At 40.0% G+C, this 16,926-nt stretch overlaps 1 protein-coding gene and 1 long non-coding RNA gene across 7 annotated transcripts; both read left to right on the top strand.

Moving 5' to 3' along the window:
* Positions 1 to 6,439: 6,439 nt before the first annotated feature.
* Positions 6,440 to 10,603, top strand: LOC111252924 (uncharacterized). 6 transcript variants are annotated; one of them, XR_015328072.1, is made up of 4 exons: positions 6,440 to 6,526; positions 7,423 to 7,594; positions 8,055 to 8,572; positions 9,497 to 10,603. It is a non-coding gene; the product is annotated as an uncharacterized LOC111252924 (long non-coding RNA). The 6 variants fall into 6 exon arrangements; XR_015328069.1 differs by having other exon boundaries at positions 6,450 to 6,526; positions 7,467 to 7,594; XR_002674414.2 differs by lacking the exon at positions 6,440 to 6,526 and adding an exon at positions 6,584 to 7,094 and having other exon boundaries at positions 7,423 to 7,567.
* Positions 10,604 to 13,967: 3,364 nt separating this feature from the next.
* Positions 13,968 to 15,498, top strand: LOC111248550 (cAMP-dependent protein kinase type II regulatory subunit-like). The gene is made up of 2 exons (XM_022801028.2): positions 13,968 to 14,469; positions 14,863 to 15,498. Exons 1-2 carry the CDS (start codon positions 14,055 to 14,057, stop codon positions 15,372 to 15,374), a joined length of 927 nt encoding a protein of 308 aa, XP_022656763.1. The 5' UTR covers positions 13,968 to 14,054; the 3' UTR covers positions 15,375 to 15,498.
* The last annotated feature ends 1,428 nt before the right edge of the window (positions 15,499 to 16,926 follow it).

Below are 16,926 nucleotides of genomic sequence, written 5' to 3'. Positions count from 1 at the left end.
ACATATTTTATTTTTTAGTGAGTTTATTGCGTTGAAGAGCCGCCGCTACGCATGTTATTTTAGCTCCCCCTTGGCTTCGTATCTGTGTGACTTCACAATGACGTGTACATGTATTTACACTCACCTACACACACATTCACGTCACTGACAAACTACATAGCTATAGCAAATTACCGTCTCCATGATTAACATCGACATGGTCGTCGTAGGAAGGAATGGTGTTAGCCTTTTGGCCACTGGGGAAACCCAGTGATTTCAACTGATGCCTGATACATTTTTCTTAACATGTCAAGGAAATTGAACAATAAACAGATGCATAGGAATAAAACACCCTCTCTCTTACTCCCCCTACTCTAAAGACTAATATGCATTTGTGTTTGTCACAGTCGCCATACGATTGTATTTTACTTGGGAATATTTTTTACATAAGAGTGTGCCTATCTTGCCTGCTTCCTACATCTATTACGGTGACTGCTGTATTGTCTAGTTACATGGAAACAGACTATCGATAATAGGGCATATTATTTGGTGAATAATGCAAAAAACTCTATTTTTGAACATTATAACTTTGCGTCTCGCCTTCAATTATTCTCGAAGACCAATGCGGACAGGCACAGTACTTCAATCCGCCACATGAGCACCGAATAGATTTGATTCATACGAAAATTCCTACATGTATATGTATTTCTATATATAATATAAAATATATAAGGCTATCCACAAAAATTCGCACGAAAACATAACTCACTAGGTACTTGTGACTTCAATTACTTGAAACAAAAAAAATAATGCTGCATTGAACTACTATGACACCCCCCCCCCCCCCCCTAGTATATACAGCACGTAACCCTGTTATCAATGCCTGAAAAAGCTCTGTTCCCTCAACTGCAACTTTTTTTTTTATGACATTGCCTAAATATTGATGCAGGAGTTAACAAAATGAAAGCTACGAGGGACAAGAAAAGTTTTTATTACTAACTAACATGTTTAGAAAAAGTGTTTAATGTTGGAGTCGCTTGAAGTTCTGGGTTGATTCATTTTTTCAAATGTAAGTAAATGTTCTCACGGAACTAAAGTTGATTTCCAACACCCATATATATTTGTAGAAAGGAACACTATCTAAACTGTTATTCTACAAAATGTTTATCACGATGGCGATGGCAGTGAGTTGCGAGTTTACTGTGATGGACCCAGTTTGTTGTTCGGTCCAGGCAAACCCCTAATAGTTAACCTCCCCCCACATAAGGTCTATAGTGAACACATTGGGAAGTGTTTAGCTGCCGAGGAGCAGCGTAATTGTGTGTATTTCATGGTCTCCTGCTATCATTGACATGAAAGTTCTTTAGCTTGCGCGAAGGTATTACCTTCAAAATACCCGGTACGCAATTCGATATTTTACCTTTCCTCTTTGCCGTATTCTTCTATTTATTCTCTAATTCTTGTCTATTTTCAGAGGTAAGCTTCGTCTTGCACGATAGTCTGTTTCGATACGTTAGATGTGTAGTGTGAGGGGCCATCAAGTTCTCAACTTAATTAAGGGCCATCTTTCTCAGAAACTTAACAAGCTCTAAAATTATCTCTTGCCTTAATCAAAGAATACTGTTTCGACTAAGCTTATGTATTTGATTAAGACGACTGAATTTGTCTATCACTAAGTCGCTATATTTAGACTGATGGGAACCTTGGAAAAATCGTCTAAAAAAACTCTGACCAATATTTAGAGGTAGAAAATGGAATACCTATGGATGTTTACGGTGATTTAAAAAGACAACGCATAAAAGATTATTGTCCTTTCGACTTAATGGTCGTTCTGAGCGATAGGTTTAGACTAAAGATTTCATGGAGTTCTATAGCCAACAATTTCGCTGGCCAAGGTTTTGGAGGCTGAAAGTTACGATGAAGAGACACGCTTAAATCTCTCAGGCTCTTAATAATCCAATAAATATTAAGAAGAAGAAAAAAAACTATTCTGGTAAAGAGTGATTCTTCTTTTGACCAACAAGGGTACACTGCGCTGGTTGCTATCTCTCTAATTTCTTATAACCCGATGAGCCAATACAATAGTTAATCGGATCATGCGGGAAGTCGCTCAGAAGATACTTCAGAGTTTTTTTATAACCTAAAAATAAAACAAATGATATTTTCATTCGGTTATAGTCACGATCGTTTTTTAAACGTGCATGAACAGCGTTCGTTACAACCCACCGCTTTCGTTGGATAGAAACCATCATATAGTGTATATGCCCTATCTGATGCTTCTTAATCATGCGGTGACTCTACCAAACCATACGGCCAGGTCCTCCTGAAGGAATACACGAATCATACCTTACTGTGAGCATTCTCCCACTATTGTTACATATATATGTACATATATTGTATACAGAGGAGCTATTGTTACATACCGCTTCGTATTGAGCGCAACAGCTGACACCACAAACTGTTTGAACTGTCAAATCGACAAATGTTTATCTGTAATCCGTTCATTTTCTATAAAGTCATGTAATTACACATTACTTAAACACAATGTTTCATTTTATTGATTTGTTTGTCGAGGCAATTTTCAGCGTTAGCATAATTTTCATTCTTTTGCCTTTTATATATCTCAATGGCAGATACTCACGTCAAAAGCCGTTGCAAAATTTCAATAGTTCTACTTTGCCGCAGTTCTGTGCTCTTCGTGTAACTTAACAGTAACAGTTTATCTATTGGCCGATTATTCCCGAAGAGCTTGGTGCGATCTGTCGTTGTGCTTTGTTGTCCAAACGTTGTTTGGACGCAAAAATGTCCATGGACGATCGTATTGTCTGTAAATATAATCATTATTTTATCCACGGTCATAAATATAGCCTTCTCACGCGTACGCTACCTTAACTGTTTAGTCTATGAGAATGTTCCACTTACCCATGACTACCCTAAAAGCATTCGAATGTTTGTACCTACTACCATTACCAAGCCTGGAAGCAAGGAAGAAGGCAGACTAATTAGGAAGCGCTGGGTTGGTCAACGCTGGACTTAAAGCATCATCGCTATGTTCATATAACGAGTGTTGGCTTAATGCAGCGGTCGATTCTTCATTCACATTTTAATTTCCGCTCAAAGATAAATGATGACCAATGTATGATCTGGTCCCTACTGAAAGTTGCGGTCCACTCGAAGATTCGTTGCGGGACCTTGTATGATCCGCAGCAACGGCTGAAAGGTAAAAGCCTTCGTTGGTGGACGGCCAACAACTGGTAGGCGCTGCCAAACTATGGCTTGCTAGTTCGAATGAGGCGCCACCTATACACAACATAAACCACATGGCGTAACTATTACTCTTTAAGAATTGGGCGCTGTTTCTTTATTTTACCACATGTATCTAATTGAATGAGGTTAGGTAGCTGCTTGAAGATTAAGCATTTAGGAAAAACGTAGCGTAAACAAATTCTCCAACACATCCGCGCGCTAAAGGAAGAGAGAGTGGTAAATCGTTGCCATTGAGATGGGCCACGTAGGCATAACAATAATAGATGAACGTTCATTGAGGCAAACTTGATGCATTTTTGCTGAAGTCACGTGTCGATTACATTGACCGTCAGAAAGCACGGGTAAACACAACGCTGTGGTAGCTCGTGCTCGACCGCTGTTTCCACGGCCGTCGCTGCCGCCGGCAATGCGCTAATATTTGCTAGGATACGAAAAGTGTCAGGCAATGGCGGATGTCGAGCCGGACAAGGACTTCAGCGAACAGCAGAGTATAGCCGATCGAAGGGGAGGAGCGGGGCAGCAGTAGCAGGAGGAACAATTATAATGGCAACCGTAAAGAAAGGAAATATTTATAGCGGGAGAGAGAGCAAGGGACGAAGGGCGAAAGTGGAGTTGCAATGGCCGGTAGAACTGCTCCAAATAGTTGCGGAATAGCTGCTGGCGTCACCGGTAGGGCATTTGGAAATACGTGAAGAAAAACGTGTTCGTATAATTTCATAAATTAGACTGGCTAGTTAATTTACGAACAAAAAAAATGGGCTATGACGGTAAAAGGAATAGAAAATTTCTGTAAAATATGGGGAACCGACATGAGAGATGTGATACGAATGTGTGACAAAAATTGTATGTGTTTTAGCAGTATTTTAGCTTCCTAATAAGCTCTGTATGAGTTGAACGCCCAACTGGCTGTCGCTGCTATGCTTGGATAAATAAAAATTACGTGTCCCTTACAGGCTATGAACCCCCGACGTTATCAAGTGGTGGTCTATGTTTTTAGTTTGGGGTATTACATGTATGGCTGTTATGCTGAAGTTATCGTCGAACTACGAGCCCTATTATTTCGACGTTCATCCCCGCACACCGCATTGATACCCTGTTATGCACTTGATACTTAGCGGTAAGTATAGCCATTGTTGGGACTGGGTGGTGTAAAACCAGACCCAGAAGGAATCAGCATGGCTCAGTTCCGTGTCGATAAACGATGAGCATATTTATCAATTTATTGCAGTAGATATACGCATCGTAACGGGCTTTTAGTCGAGTGGCTAGTACAACAGCGCTCGTCCCGATAAACAGCAAAAATTGGAGATTTAATTTTTGCATCAGCAACGCTAGCCGCAGATGAAATCAACGAGACAGAAAGCGGCCGCAACATTGATAACACTGACGACAACGTCGTGGATGGAACCGAAAAACGTGGCAACGAATACGCCGCGACCAGAAATGCACTGACCCAATAATCGACGAGCCGCTCCGACTGACATGATAATCGTGGGTTCGGTGTCGTCACCGTCACGTTGCGTGTCTGCGTGACCTATTGCTAAGTCAAATGTTGGCACGAAGAGTGTACTAGTCTCTGCTGACGCTATTGTGTATGTGTTTGAGCGGAGGTATTTGTTTACCTTTTTCTGTGTATACGTGTGTTTTATGCTAGCCGATGATGTAACTCAACGCCGAACGCCATCGCCCTCGACATTATGCCGCATCATCGTTTCACTATTTGCAGTTTGTAGTAACACTGGAAGCTCGATCAAAATGAAGTATCTCATATGTAATGAGATTTTCGCTCGCTCTTAGACTCCCGAGAGATGTCACAATAACTTCACAAAATAACTTCTCAAGCAATAACTGTTGTCATTGCTAAATGTCTCATTGGACTCTTTTACATAAATATCCGTCTACTATATCGAACCAAATCTAAGCTTCAATAGCCATAGATCTAGACCGTAACACATTGTACTTTATTTATCACAGGAAATTAACAGTGTTATTTAATTGCACGAGAGTATATGCCTTATGTTTGTTTCTACTCTCCACCTCGAAAGGATAAACTTTTTCATCGGTGACGTCGTTCAATTCGCGTATATTATGTTTGACGATTTGTGTTTAGGGTTCTCCTTTGTTTTATATCACTTCAAGTACGACTGAAGTATTTTGATGAGGTGTAACGGCGAAGGCACAATTGGCTTTGCTGGACACTGCGATTTTAATTCAGATAATCTCCGCATTGGTACAAATGCATTTTGCTATTTAGGTAAGCACGACCTGATTTTCCTGATAATGACAAGGACGCATAGGGTCACCAAGTTTTATGAGCTCTACCTTAAACAGTTTCTCGAACATCGGTGTTGTTCCAGGCCTCGTTTATGGGATAGTCGCGTAGTATGTGAGAGGTTCTTAATGCGTGACAGCTCCCCCTAATTGCGCCCCTAAAACAAGCAAAAAAACCGTAGATCATTAACAAGCTGGGCTTTTGTTGCTAGATAATTTGTGTTACTATTATTTTGGCCGATTCTCCTTAGAAAAGAAGCCAACGAATAAATTGACTATAATTAAATAAGAGAAAAAAAAATTATAATAAAGAATAAATTGAGTGAGACAGTCAAAGACGGGCCTTGCGCTGCTGTTGTGTCTCCACGATGAGCTTACCATCAGTCTTTGTTACAATTGTAGCTATCCGAGGGGTCATATAATAAAGGACGATCTTGGATGGAATAAAGGACTGTTTTTGTGCGTACAGAGATGCTTTTCGAATCTACTGTAATCTTTTTACGTACGCTCAAGGTTCTTTTTTCACGTTGAGACGGTTGCCTCGGTCGTCTTGACGAACACCGTATCGTCTGCACTATACGTCCTTAAGCGACAAAAATTGATGATATCGTTACTCGCTCGAAGCATCGTGACTTGTGACAACTAGATCAATTTGTGTTGCACCAACAAATAGAACTCTCCCTACAGCCATTTTACGGTCTACTGAAGGATCAGGAAGGGCGTCCATGCTACCTGCTCGGTGCCTCGGTATTACGAGATTTTCAACCAGATTTTTCCAGATAGATTATATTATTTCTAAATAGACTCAGCGAACCTTGACGCCTGTTAGCAAACAGTGTGCATAAAGAAACGATTGCGATCGGTTCGATATAATTATCCGAAGGTATCTTATCACCATAAAATTACGCGTTTATTAGATTCATTCGCAGAGAGTGTATTGGTGCCTAGAGGCCTTAGGCCTTTCTAATATAAAGCAATAACGAAAGCGGGTTACCAACCAAGCCAAATTGTGAGTAGCATTCAGACGCGTAGTAATACTTTCCAGGAGTAATTCATTATCTTTCTGTTATTTACAGTATACTATGATTCACGTATGGATAAGACGCCGTGCAACAAATATACAATCGCATTTATGTGACGGTGTAGTAAAAGTAGGCAATTTTGAAGGTCTGTTTTGAAGTCTTTTCCTTGGATTTATGCATACATATCATTACAGCTGTACTGGGTACTGAGCTCCTTCGATATGTGTTCAAGGATAACGACACCGAGCGAAGCAGTTCGTTTTTTTTTCCTTTCAACTTCACCATCAGTCGCTCTTTAATGAGGAAACCATTGCACAGAGCTTGTTGTATCATTGCGTAATCCGTCACAGAGAGCAAAACCGTCTCACTTTAGTACACAATGGCAAAATTTTTTCAGCTTTCACTGGCTAGCGTATAGTAAACGGTGAGCAAAGCTTCCTAAATAAGCATTTAAGCAGTTTCTATCAAAGCAGCTTTGTCATAGCTACAAATTTCAAGCTATGGATAATTCACTAGGCACTTGCAATGCTTAAGTGCTGTCTACCAAATTTTAAGGTAAATAATTTTATAAGTATTATAAAGAATTGTGTCGGAATTTGAACTTTTTAATGTTATTCTAGAGTGATTTTATAATAAACTGGACTCTGGCTGGTTTGGCGGATTCCAGTTCGCCTTCAGTTGAAGAAGCTTTCATTTGCAAGCGCTAATCTTTCTATGTACTATGTCTAAAAGAAACCACATGAAATAATCTTCGGAAGCTTTAGATTTGTCAGACTACTAATTGCAATCGAGATCGATCTTCCATTGTACTATGAGAAGATTCCTGCTGTATTAATGCCAGTTAATAAACTGGCATTAATACAGCAGGAATCTTCTTTATTAGTGTGGATTGATGTTGTGCTTAACGGCCTATTATTCGACACGAAGTCATTCCTATAACCATGCGATGGAGATGGACGCGTTGGCATCAGCGTTGCTAGACGCGTATCAGTCCTGGCCCAACAACACACACATCAAGGTGAACTGATGTAAATATCGTCTTGTAGTACTACCAAGTGAGCAATATTATCCATATGATTCCTTTTTTTTTTCTTTTTAATATATCTATATGCATATATACGCTATATGGACATATGCTTAACGTCAAATGAAGTGAAAAGTCTTTCAAAATGTATTCGAGAGAATCGTCTAACAGGATACATTTACCTACACGATGTATACGTACTACTATAATTTTCGTGCACATCAAAGAAGTACATAATGTAATCATTTTAACTGTGGTACGTGCGAGAACGAACAGTTGTACCGTTTGTACGTTCAGGCCCATAGGTCTTGCATGTTGTATAATTGCTATGTTAGTATACCATGTAGGCTATGCAATTGTACGACAAATGAATTTTGTCTATGGAAGTATTTTTCAACCGAAACCTTTCCGGAACGTCTCCCTATTTATGAAGAATCCCTTGATCTAGCTAACCTTGCTTAGCATACTTCGTCGGTCCGTCGTCTTTTCAGGCGTTGAAGATTCTGCGTTCGCGAGATCTGTTAACGAGGAAGAAACTATCTCAATAAAGGGGAACAACGGTAACGATTTTTTATGTCGTCGATAGTGGGCAATTAAATGTGTAAAAGGCGACGCACTTATCAATGCGCATGGTGTTGAGGTTACCTTCGGGGAAGTCTCATCGTTTGATCTTACTAATTGCCCTATATTACTACTCGAGCTCAAATCAATGCCGACGACAGTATAGATAATTGTAAGGAGCTGCTTCTACGGATATGTAAACGGAAGCTGCAGTTTGAAAAGTGCAGAATGGTCCTTTTGCTAGAAAAAACTTCGGCAAGAACGCGTCCCAAATACGTCTTGCGTATGTAAGTAGGGATACGGCCAAAACTAGGATGAGAATAGAGGCGGGATTACAACGTCTGCGCCGCTGGCGTAGCGATGGATCATTCAGGCAGGTGGAGTTAGATTCTCGTGGCGCCTTCGGTTGTAAACCGCTCCCAGTTCAAATCGTGCAGAGATAACTGAGGTATATGCCAAAGAATCAGCTGTCGTTCTTCTGTAACCATGATACACGATGTAAATAGGCACGATCATCTGAGAAATAGTAGTATGAAGTAAAGGAGAGCTATATATAAGTGAAGTGTTTGTTTTAAAGCATTAGTAGAGTAGAATTTTAGGCACTCGTTGATTTTCCGAGTTCAAAGATTCATTAGTCCAAGTCTGCCAAACGCAACACGTGTAAGTACAGCAGTATACTATACCATAATCCATTAGATAATCATTCGGGTAAAATTGTATAATGAGTACCTGGAGTTCCCGTTGTTGCAGAGAGGCAAAGAACGATACACCGAAATTTTTAGGGCATAGAGATTAAGTTAAAGTCTAACTCTCCGAGTTGGACTTTAACTTAATACAAAAAGCGAAGATCCTTATCAAACGTTTCAGACTATCGTGCTAAAATTACGTAAAGGGTTATATCAAGATGTCTTGACATCGATTTGTGGCATCAAATACTTTCTCTGAATAGCGAGCGAATATTGAACGTGATATAATTATAACAAAGTATAAAATAATAATTATATATATATATATAAATATAATTTTTTTTTTTGCGCAAAAACGCCTTTAAAGTACCACACATCTCAGCTCACGTGTTTATGTTTTACGGTAGTATTTTTTTCAATTGTATTTAAAAGCGTTAAAAAATGCAAAGCTGCTTAGTTCTGATTAACCCAAAAGTTATTTTTTTTTGAAGTTAGTCTTTTGGAATGAAAACATTGACGACTGCAAATACATACAAGTATCTATCTTGGAGAATCTGACTCAGGCATCCAGCTCCCTTTACGTATACCCTTAATTAATTCGTACCTCTAAATCCAGGCGAAGTATGACAGTATATTAACAAAGTGGCACTAAGTTTTTCATTGTCATCTGCTTTTGTAATTTACAGGCAAGTTATTGCAGCTTAATTGTCTAACTTACCGTCGACACCTGGCTCGACTTAAGTACCTGATAACTCACTAGCTTGAAAGACAGATCAGAAGTGTTCGGATCCGTATAACTCTGTCGGAAGAGGCGATGAAACTTGCCGATGGAATTCAGTGACGGTCATACTGTATCTAATTAGGCTGACGTCAGGGACGGTTGTCGTTCCGTTAAAACAGGACGGGTCGGAGTTATGGTCAAGGAAAACGGTGATTACTGGGCGCATTGTTGCCTCCTTTCGAGGATTGTACTTTGCCAACCTTGCAACGATCACAAAAAATAACCTAGCAGTTATTATTGTCGCCGATGACCTAACGATCCGCGTATCTGCAGAGTTGAGACTCTCGAAAATATACTGGACAGATGCGTAGACATCATAAAGGATAACATAGATAACATTTCCGCGTAGAAAGCTCAAATTTTCGACTCAAAAGGACGCAGCTGAAGGATGATGATGACCTTCGCTAAGTGTCGTGCTACGCTGAAGACTCAACAAAACCCGACTGACTTCGAGAATTAACATTTGTCTCAGGATAGGAATTATGAAGTTAACAGACATGTGTTCCTCTGAAGACACGCGACCCATAACAGCAATATTTAAGTTCACAATGTTCTCTTTTCTACCTTTCTACTATGTCTTGAAGCTCGCTTCAGGCGACAGAATTCGGTGTGAAGTACGTACAGCATGTTGACGGCAAGTTTAAGAAATCGATGCCTTTATAATTAATAGATTATGCTAGACTACAGAGTAAATGGACTGCGCTAAAGGCAGAAACGATTAGAATTAACGCAGGCATTTGCGATTAACAACGCCATGCAAAATAGGGTTACGAAATAGAAGAATGCTGCGAGCTGTTCTTCATATCACTGCCTCCCTTCTCCTGCTGAAGATATAGAAGTAGCAGAGCTCTAGGGAGTACGGTGTTAAGTAGAACCGTACCAAATGACATACACAAATAAGCATTACGTTTATGTATTTAATTCCGCTACCGCAGTAGAATAGATACTGACATATTTTGTTCATACACGTGATACAGCCACCTAAATAAATAGCTGTCCCTAAAATTACGTTTTATTATTCTAATTTCGACGATTTATTTCACGAGTAGGCCTTTCACAGGACCGGTGTCCGAAATGCTGAGCATTATACACAGTCCAGACAAACAACAGCCAGCATTGGCACGCTTCCTAAAGCGTCTGATGAAAACTACAAGCATTTGAATCAGAAAGCTTTTCTACGAAGGATAACATCGAGCATGAGTTAGCTAAGGACAAATGGAACACATGCGATCTGGATCCTGGTATCTGTGTATAGAATCGATATACGTATGTCTGTACGTATACATGTATCAATAACTTCATGTAAGCAGCCAGATTGTACATCTTATTGTCTCGTTATCTAATATAGCAACAAAAACTTCAACTATGCTAGAATAATGGCCTTCACAGCCACTCATGCATACGCGTATATATATATATATACATATATATGCGTATTTGAGCTATTCTTGATTATCGCTCATGTTTTTTATATATTTATTTACTATTTGAAAGCTTGTGGAAGTTATTTCTTGGCACCTGTATTGTCGTCAATGTACCATGTCTATACTACATCAACGTATATTACGTAAATTAGGTAGTGAGATAAGAAAGAAGAACATAACGCTAACGAGCAGCGTCGCAGATGTATCCATGCGTCTTGAAAAACTCCCATTAGCTTCTGAGCGCGTTTGAAAATCTCGAGAACTGAACGCAGGGGTAGCTATGTACTTTGCTATCCGCGTAGTTTGAGACGATTAAGAAGCCTGGGGCTCTTTGGTAATTGATCGCGTCGAGCGGCTATTTGAAGTTACCTGGACATTGTTATGAGCATTTTTTGATGAAATCTCAAACTATAAATAAAACGCATGGTTATTTAATGTTAAGAAATTATATATATGGTATCTACAACGGCATAAAACGTAAGTAGACTGCTTGTTAGATTCAAATTTGTTTCAAGCGCCTATAATAAACTTCATATGTTTATTATAAGTTATAATTTATAACTTCACATAATAATAAGTTCACATAATGTTTTATATTTATTTCGTTGCATTGCTTAACACGGGCAATAATATTATACAGTGTTTTTATAGCATGCATGTTTTACGTACGCGCATGCGTATGCTTTATGTATGTATGTGTATATATATATATATATATATATATATATATATATATATATACAAAATTATATGCGTGTTAACAGTATTGCACTGCTCACAGGTTCTGCACTAATGTCAAAAGCGGACTTACCATAAATGTATGAGTAATGATGAGTAGAAAACATGCACGTGCTCGATGTGCATGACACAATGTCAAGGTTATACACAGATCTCGGGTAGTGTGTATGTTTGAGCTTTTGGTCGTGCAGTTCTAAACGCTCAGAACTGCTCTAAACGTGCAGGAACGCTCATACTTTAGCTCACTGCTGAATTTTTAAAGCATCGCTAATTGCATAAATATTAAGTCGAACCGCTTTAATGGTTCCCTAAGTTATATTATCAACGACCGTACCAACATGTTCGTTCCACAACATGGTAGCCAGGTCCTATTTGAAATTAGTCTAGCATATCCGTAACGGCGGTAACTACAGACAAGGACACTTGTGGTTCAACTGCACTTTGCCCATTTCCCGGCACGGCCTTAAACCAGGTGCAGGATCGACATGCTCTTTCATTCATTTATGGCATTTCTTCTTCTCGTAGCCGCTTGGGTAGTATTTTACGATCTCATCGGGCCTCGGAACAACTTTAGTTCTTCTGTTTATTCGTTAAATACCCCATCAGATCATATTCGTTTAACAAAGTCAAATCGTGTAACTGAAGAAATTCAAGTTTTATTTTTAATATTAATTTTACCTGAAGTCGATTGATAAAGTTGATCTGGAATACTGCTAATATTACCTCGGGTTTTCATATGAACGTCATTGTGAGTAAACTCAAGTTTATCCGGAAATTAGGACAAGTGTGTTTTGATACAAAAAAAATGCAGAGACTGATGAATAACGAAAAGGCTCAATTAACATAATTTGTTAATGATTTATTTTCTACCAAATCGTTAGTGATGCCTGTCTATTCGACTGACTACAGGGTCCGTTTTTAATTTTTCGCTTTGTTGAGTGGCTCACTTTGGGTTGGATGATGCAAAAGTTGATAGGAATCGAGCTAGGCGAATCTGTCAGACCAGAAAGAAAACGTTTTCTTTCAATGAGAAAAAAACGACGTATTTAAATAAATCAGAAAATTGCGATGAGATCAATACAAATTACCTTCATGTTCATATACCACGGGCTTCGTATATAGATGGGACCAAAGCGGAGCAGGTAGCAATAATTTTTCGCCGCTAAACATGAAGGCTCTTTGAGACATAGTGCCAATGACACCACAAAGCTAACTTACCGCAACTACCTAATACCGCAAATGACTATCGCACGTATGATGCACGTAACTTCTGTCGCTAATCAATTAAGCGTCCATCATTGCCGCAGCAGCATATAAACAGTGCCTGATTGACACGAATAGCTGGAGTTAGTAATCGATATCTGACAGCCCGACTATGGTGACCACCGTTGTATAATGGACCCTAATAAGAGGCTCTACGCTGTGCAGGCCGAAGACGGCTAGCTTTTTTACGAGAACTTGTTGCACACTCGAGCGCCTCATTCTAAACGAAGTTTTTCAGCTTTCCTTCGTGCGAAGTTCTTCTACAATGGGGGATTATTCGTGTGGCCAATCGATGACGTTCGTTTATCAATATAACAATGGCAACGAGCAGCGGTAGCACTGTTCCAGAATCCGTCGAATCACCACGATATCGTAGAAATTTATACAAGTTCTGTGCAGATGTATACACGTACACAGATCGAAACCAACCAAACAAACAAACAAAGCCACACCATTTCGAGTAGGCTCACAAGTTTGATGAACGTCAACTTCAGAGGACGTCTGCTGTTGCCAATTTGATTTTGAAATTGAAAAATATATATGCGCACTAATTGTGGGTCCTTGTCCAATGTCAGTTCTTATCCATTATACCCAAAACACAACTTTATTTACAATGATGTTGATTTTCCGCACCGGAACCCCGTGTGCATTATCAAGGTTACTTCGATCATCCAAGTGGCAAGCAAGTAGGCACATAAACTTGAATAATCGTGGTGTAGGGCGAATGCTTGCTTCAGATTGGCTGCAATATCCGAGTCAGCTCGTGACGCCTGATCATAACGTGTTAAAGATTTACAGTAGCTTATAACTGAATTTACAGTGAAACCTAAGTGTAATTTCCTCACATTGTTGTAATCCACCCCGTCGTAACCGAAACTACGCTTCGTTTTTTATCTCGCGTACGCAGTCCGTGAATACATTGTACAAACGTGCGTATCTTTCGCCTGTGTCGGAAGAGTTTTTAATGGACGCAAACGAATTCCATTGTTTACATTTCTCTGATCAGAATCAAACCTAGCTCGATATAGGAGACAACCAATGGCAACAGTTGACCCAGGTCACGCGGATCGACGCAGCCGGCGAAAAGCTGTTTGCGGCGAATCTTACGATCCTGCCACCGACACGGAAGCGATACCCAAAATAACACCGAAAAGTCCCGAATTGCGCGATAAGCTGCTTGATATCGCAAGCAATGTCGTCGTATTCATGGGTTTGGATGATCGCCAGATGAGTGAGGTCATCGATCATTTATCGGAGCGAACAGTGAAGGCTGGTGAAGTCATAATGAGGCAGGGCGATCCTGGGGACTACTTCTATATTGTTGACACCGGGAAGTTTGATGCAACGATTAATGGGAAAAAGGTGTCAACCTATGACAACAAGGGCTCGTTTGGTGAGCTGGCCCTTTACTACGATCAACCTAGGGCAGCAACTATTACGGCTGTGACTGACGGTAAGATAAAAACACATAATCATCACAAATAGAACCGCGTATTTCCATTTCAGTGTTAGAAAGGTTTAAAACAATGAACTGATGAGAAGTTTTCGGCCGGTCCCCCGCAAACATTAAAAATACGACCGGAGCCAGTTCTTCACTAGTAGACTGCTATAGTGCAAATTCATAATGGTCCTATATGATTAACGACTGTGACATATAGATTGAAGAATAGAATTGACGTTCAATACAGGATTGTTTTCTTCTTCTAGTAGCTAACGTCAGCTAATACACTGAGGGTAAGACTGAAACTGCAGCCTGAAAATGAGGCGACAGTGACCAGATGGTGAGGAGACGAAAACTCGGGCCATAGGTTGCTAATCGATATGGTGATTGCGTATACTTGTCTAGGAAAAATGTGGAAGATTGACCGGACGATGTTTCGCCGAGTAGTTCTCCGTAAGGCCTACGAACTGCGACGAGGCTATAATGAACTGATAGCTTCGGTGCCTATTTTCGAGTCACTGACCCCCAGGGAACGACTAACTTTATGCGACGCACTCATTCCAAGACTCTACAAAGATGGTGACGTTATCATCAAACAGGGCGATGAAGCTGATGGGATGTACTTTGTGGAACAAGGTAACGTAGATATATATGTGAAGTCGAAAGATGGAACAGAACAGTTGGTTAACACTCTTGCGAGGGGCAACTATTTTGGAGAACTTTCTTTACTGACCGAAAAACCTCGCGCAGCCACAGTCATTGCTAGGGGCGATGTTCGAACAGCCTTTCTGTTTGTAGCAACCTTTGAGCGGCTGCTAGGCAAGTGTACTGATGTTATGCGGCGCAACATCAGTAACTATGAAGCACAGTTAATAAAATTGTTCGGGTCAATGGACGCAGTCAACAAGCTCCGTTAGTTGACCTACAAGGACCTTTATCTCGCAGGCCCGCGAAGGATCAAATGGCAACAGAATATGTCAAAATGCTTTTTCCAGTAAAAAGCTATCGTAATAAATATACGCTTCTGCTGATTCGTGTTTATATTAGTTGTTTTGTTTGTTCGATTGTCTTTGTGATTGGCTAGAATGATCATACATCCTGGGCTTAATAGAAGGCTTGCCGCTACGAAACTATTGCATATTTCATAAGCGTCGTCTACGGTAGTTAGCGTACTTGAGACCTTCTGAAGAAGAGCAACATAGGCAGTGAAAAAGGTACCCACAATGTACGATTTTTACTAGTGCTTTGGATTTTATGTTCGTTTATTGACAGGCTGGATCGGTTTCTTCAGCTAACCTCTCCGGAGTTATAATGGATTTATTCGTTGTCACTGTCCATGACTTTTTTCCCATCTATCAACAAGAAATGGTTAGGCCTGACGTTGAACTTTAGGCTGTAGGACCCAATTTACTATTAGACGTACAGTTAGAATTTCATCTGATTACTGTGCGTTATCTGAAAGGTCTCGCAGATGAAAACATCTTCCCATTCAAGCTCTCATAGGGCGGCTTTCAGAATCTTGCGGCCTGACATGGTTGTTAAACAAGAAAATTTTACCTGGTCCATTGGGTACTTCCGTATTATTTAGCCTCGTCCACTCGACGCGGCCAACTACATCGAATAATCGTCGAATATGCGTACTCCTGTTTACCGTCTTGTTGTCGCTGTCATACGTTTTTCTGTGTCTAATAACATTCTAATTGGCCAAACGCCTTTTGGAACGGAAATTCAGCTAAATCCTGGCAGTGAACATCAATTCACTTCTTTGCTTTGTCGACGTGAAAACGCCGCTCCTTATCACAAGTGACAGAAATTCTGTATAAAAAAAAACTGTCACTGTAGCTGGGGTTGCCTGGGGCAAGGTGGGGCGAGACTTTGAAGGTCAATGAAAAGTCTTTTTTCCTGCTACGCCTCACCCAGTCCTTGACATATTGAGGCTTCTAATTTTGTATGAAATTTTAGATAAACAAGATGCTTGATAACAGTTTGGTATTCACAGCTCATCTTCTCTTTAAGGAGCTGTTTTTGTTCGGTATTCTTATTGGTTCGGATGGTAATGGCTACACTATTCAGGTCTAAGATTTTTTTTTAATTTAAGGACAGGTTTTTCTAGCAGTCCGCTTCATTACTGGCTGTATATGGCACAAGTACCCCAAAGTGCGTCAGGGTTTAACCTCGGTTAAACGCGAATGAGTATATGCCGAGAGAGTGCACGCTTATGCACTTGGAATTTTTATCGACAGAGCCATTATTTCGAGATATCTACCATTTCGAAATATCTATCGAACTATAAATAGAGTGATCTACTAACTGCACCACAGAATTACAACGGGCGTACAGAGAAACGAGTACTTCAAATAAAATAAAATATATAGAAACAAGCAAACACTCGAGAAATAAACGAACAGGTAATGTTGAAAATGAAACGACTTTATTTATGCCCAGAGCTTCTGAACCCATCATGTAGAA

The sequence above is a fragment of the Varroa destructor genome, unplaced genomic scaffold (genome assembly GCF_002443255.2).
Source record: "Varroa destructor unplaced genomic scaffold, Vdes_3.0 BEIS01000001.1, whole genome shotgun sequence".
NCBI lineage: Eukaryota > Metazoa > Arthropoda > Arachnida > Mesostigmata > Varroidae > Varroa > Varroa destructor.
This window is presented reverse-complemented; position numbering and strand designations above follow the sequence as displayed.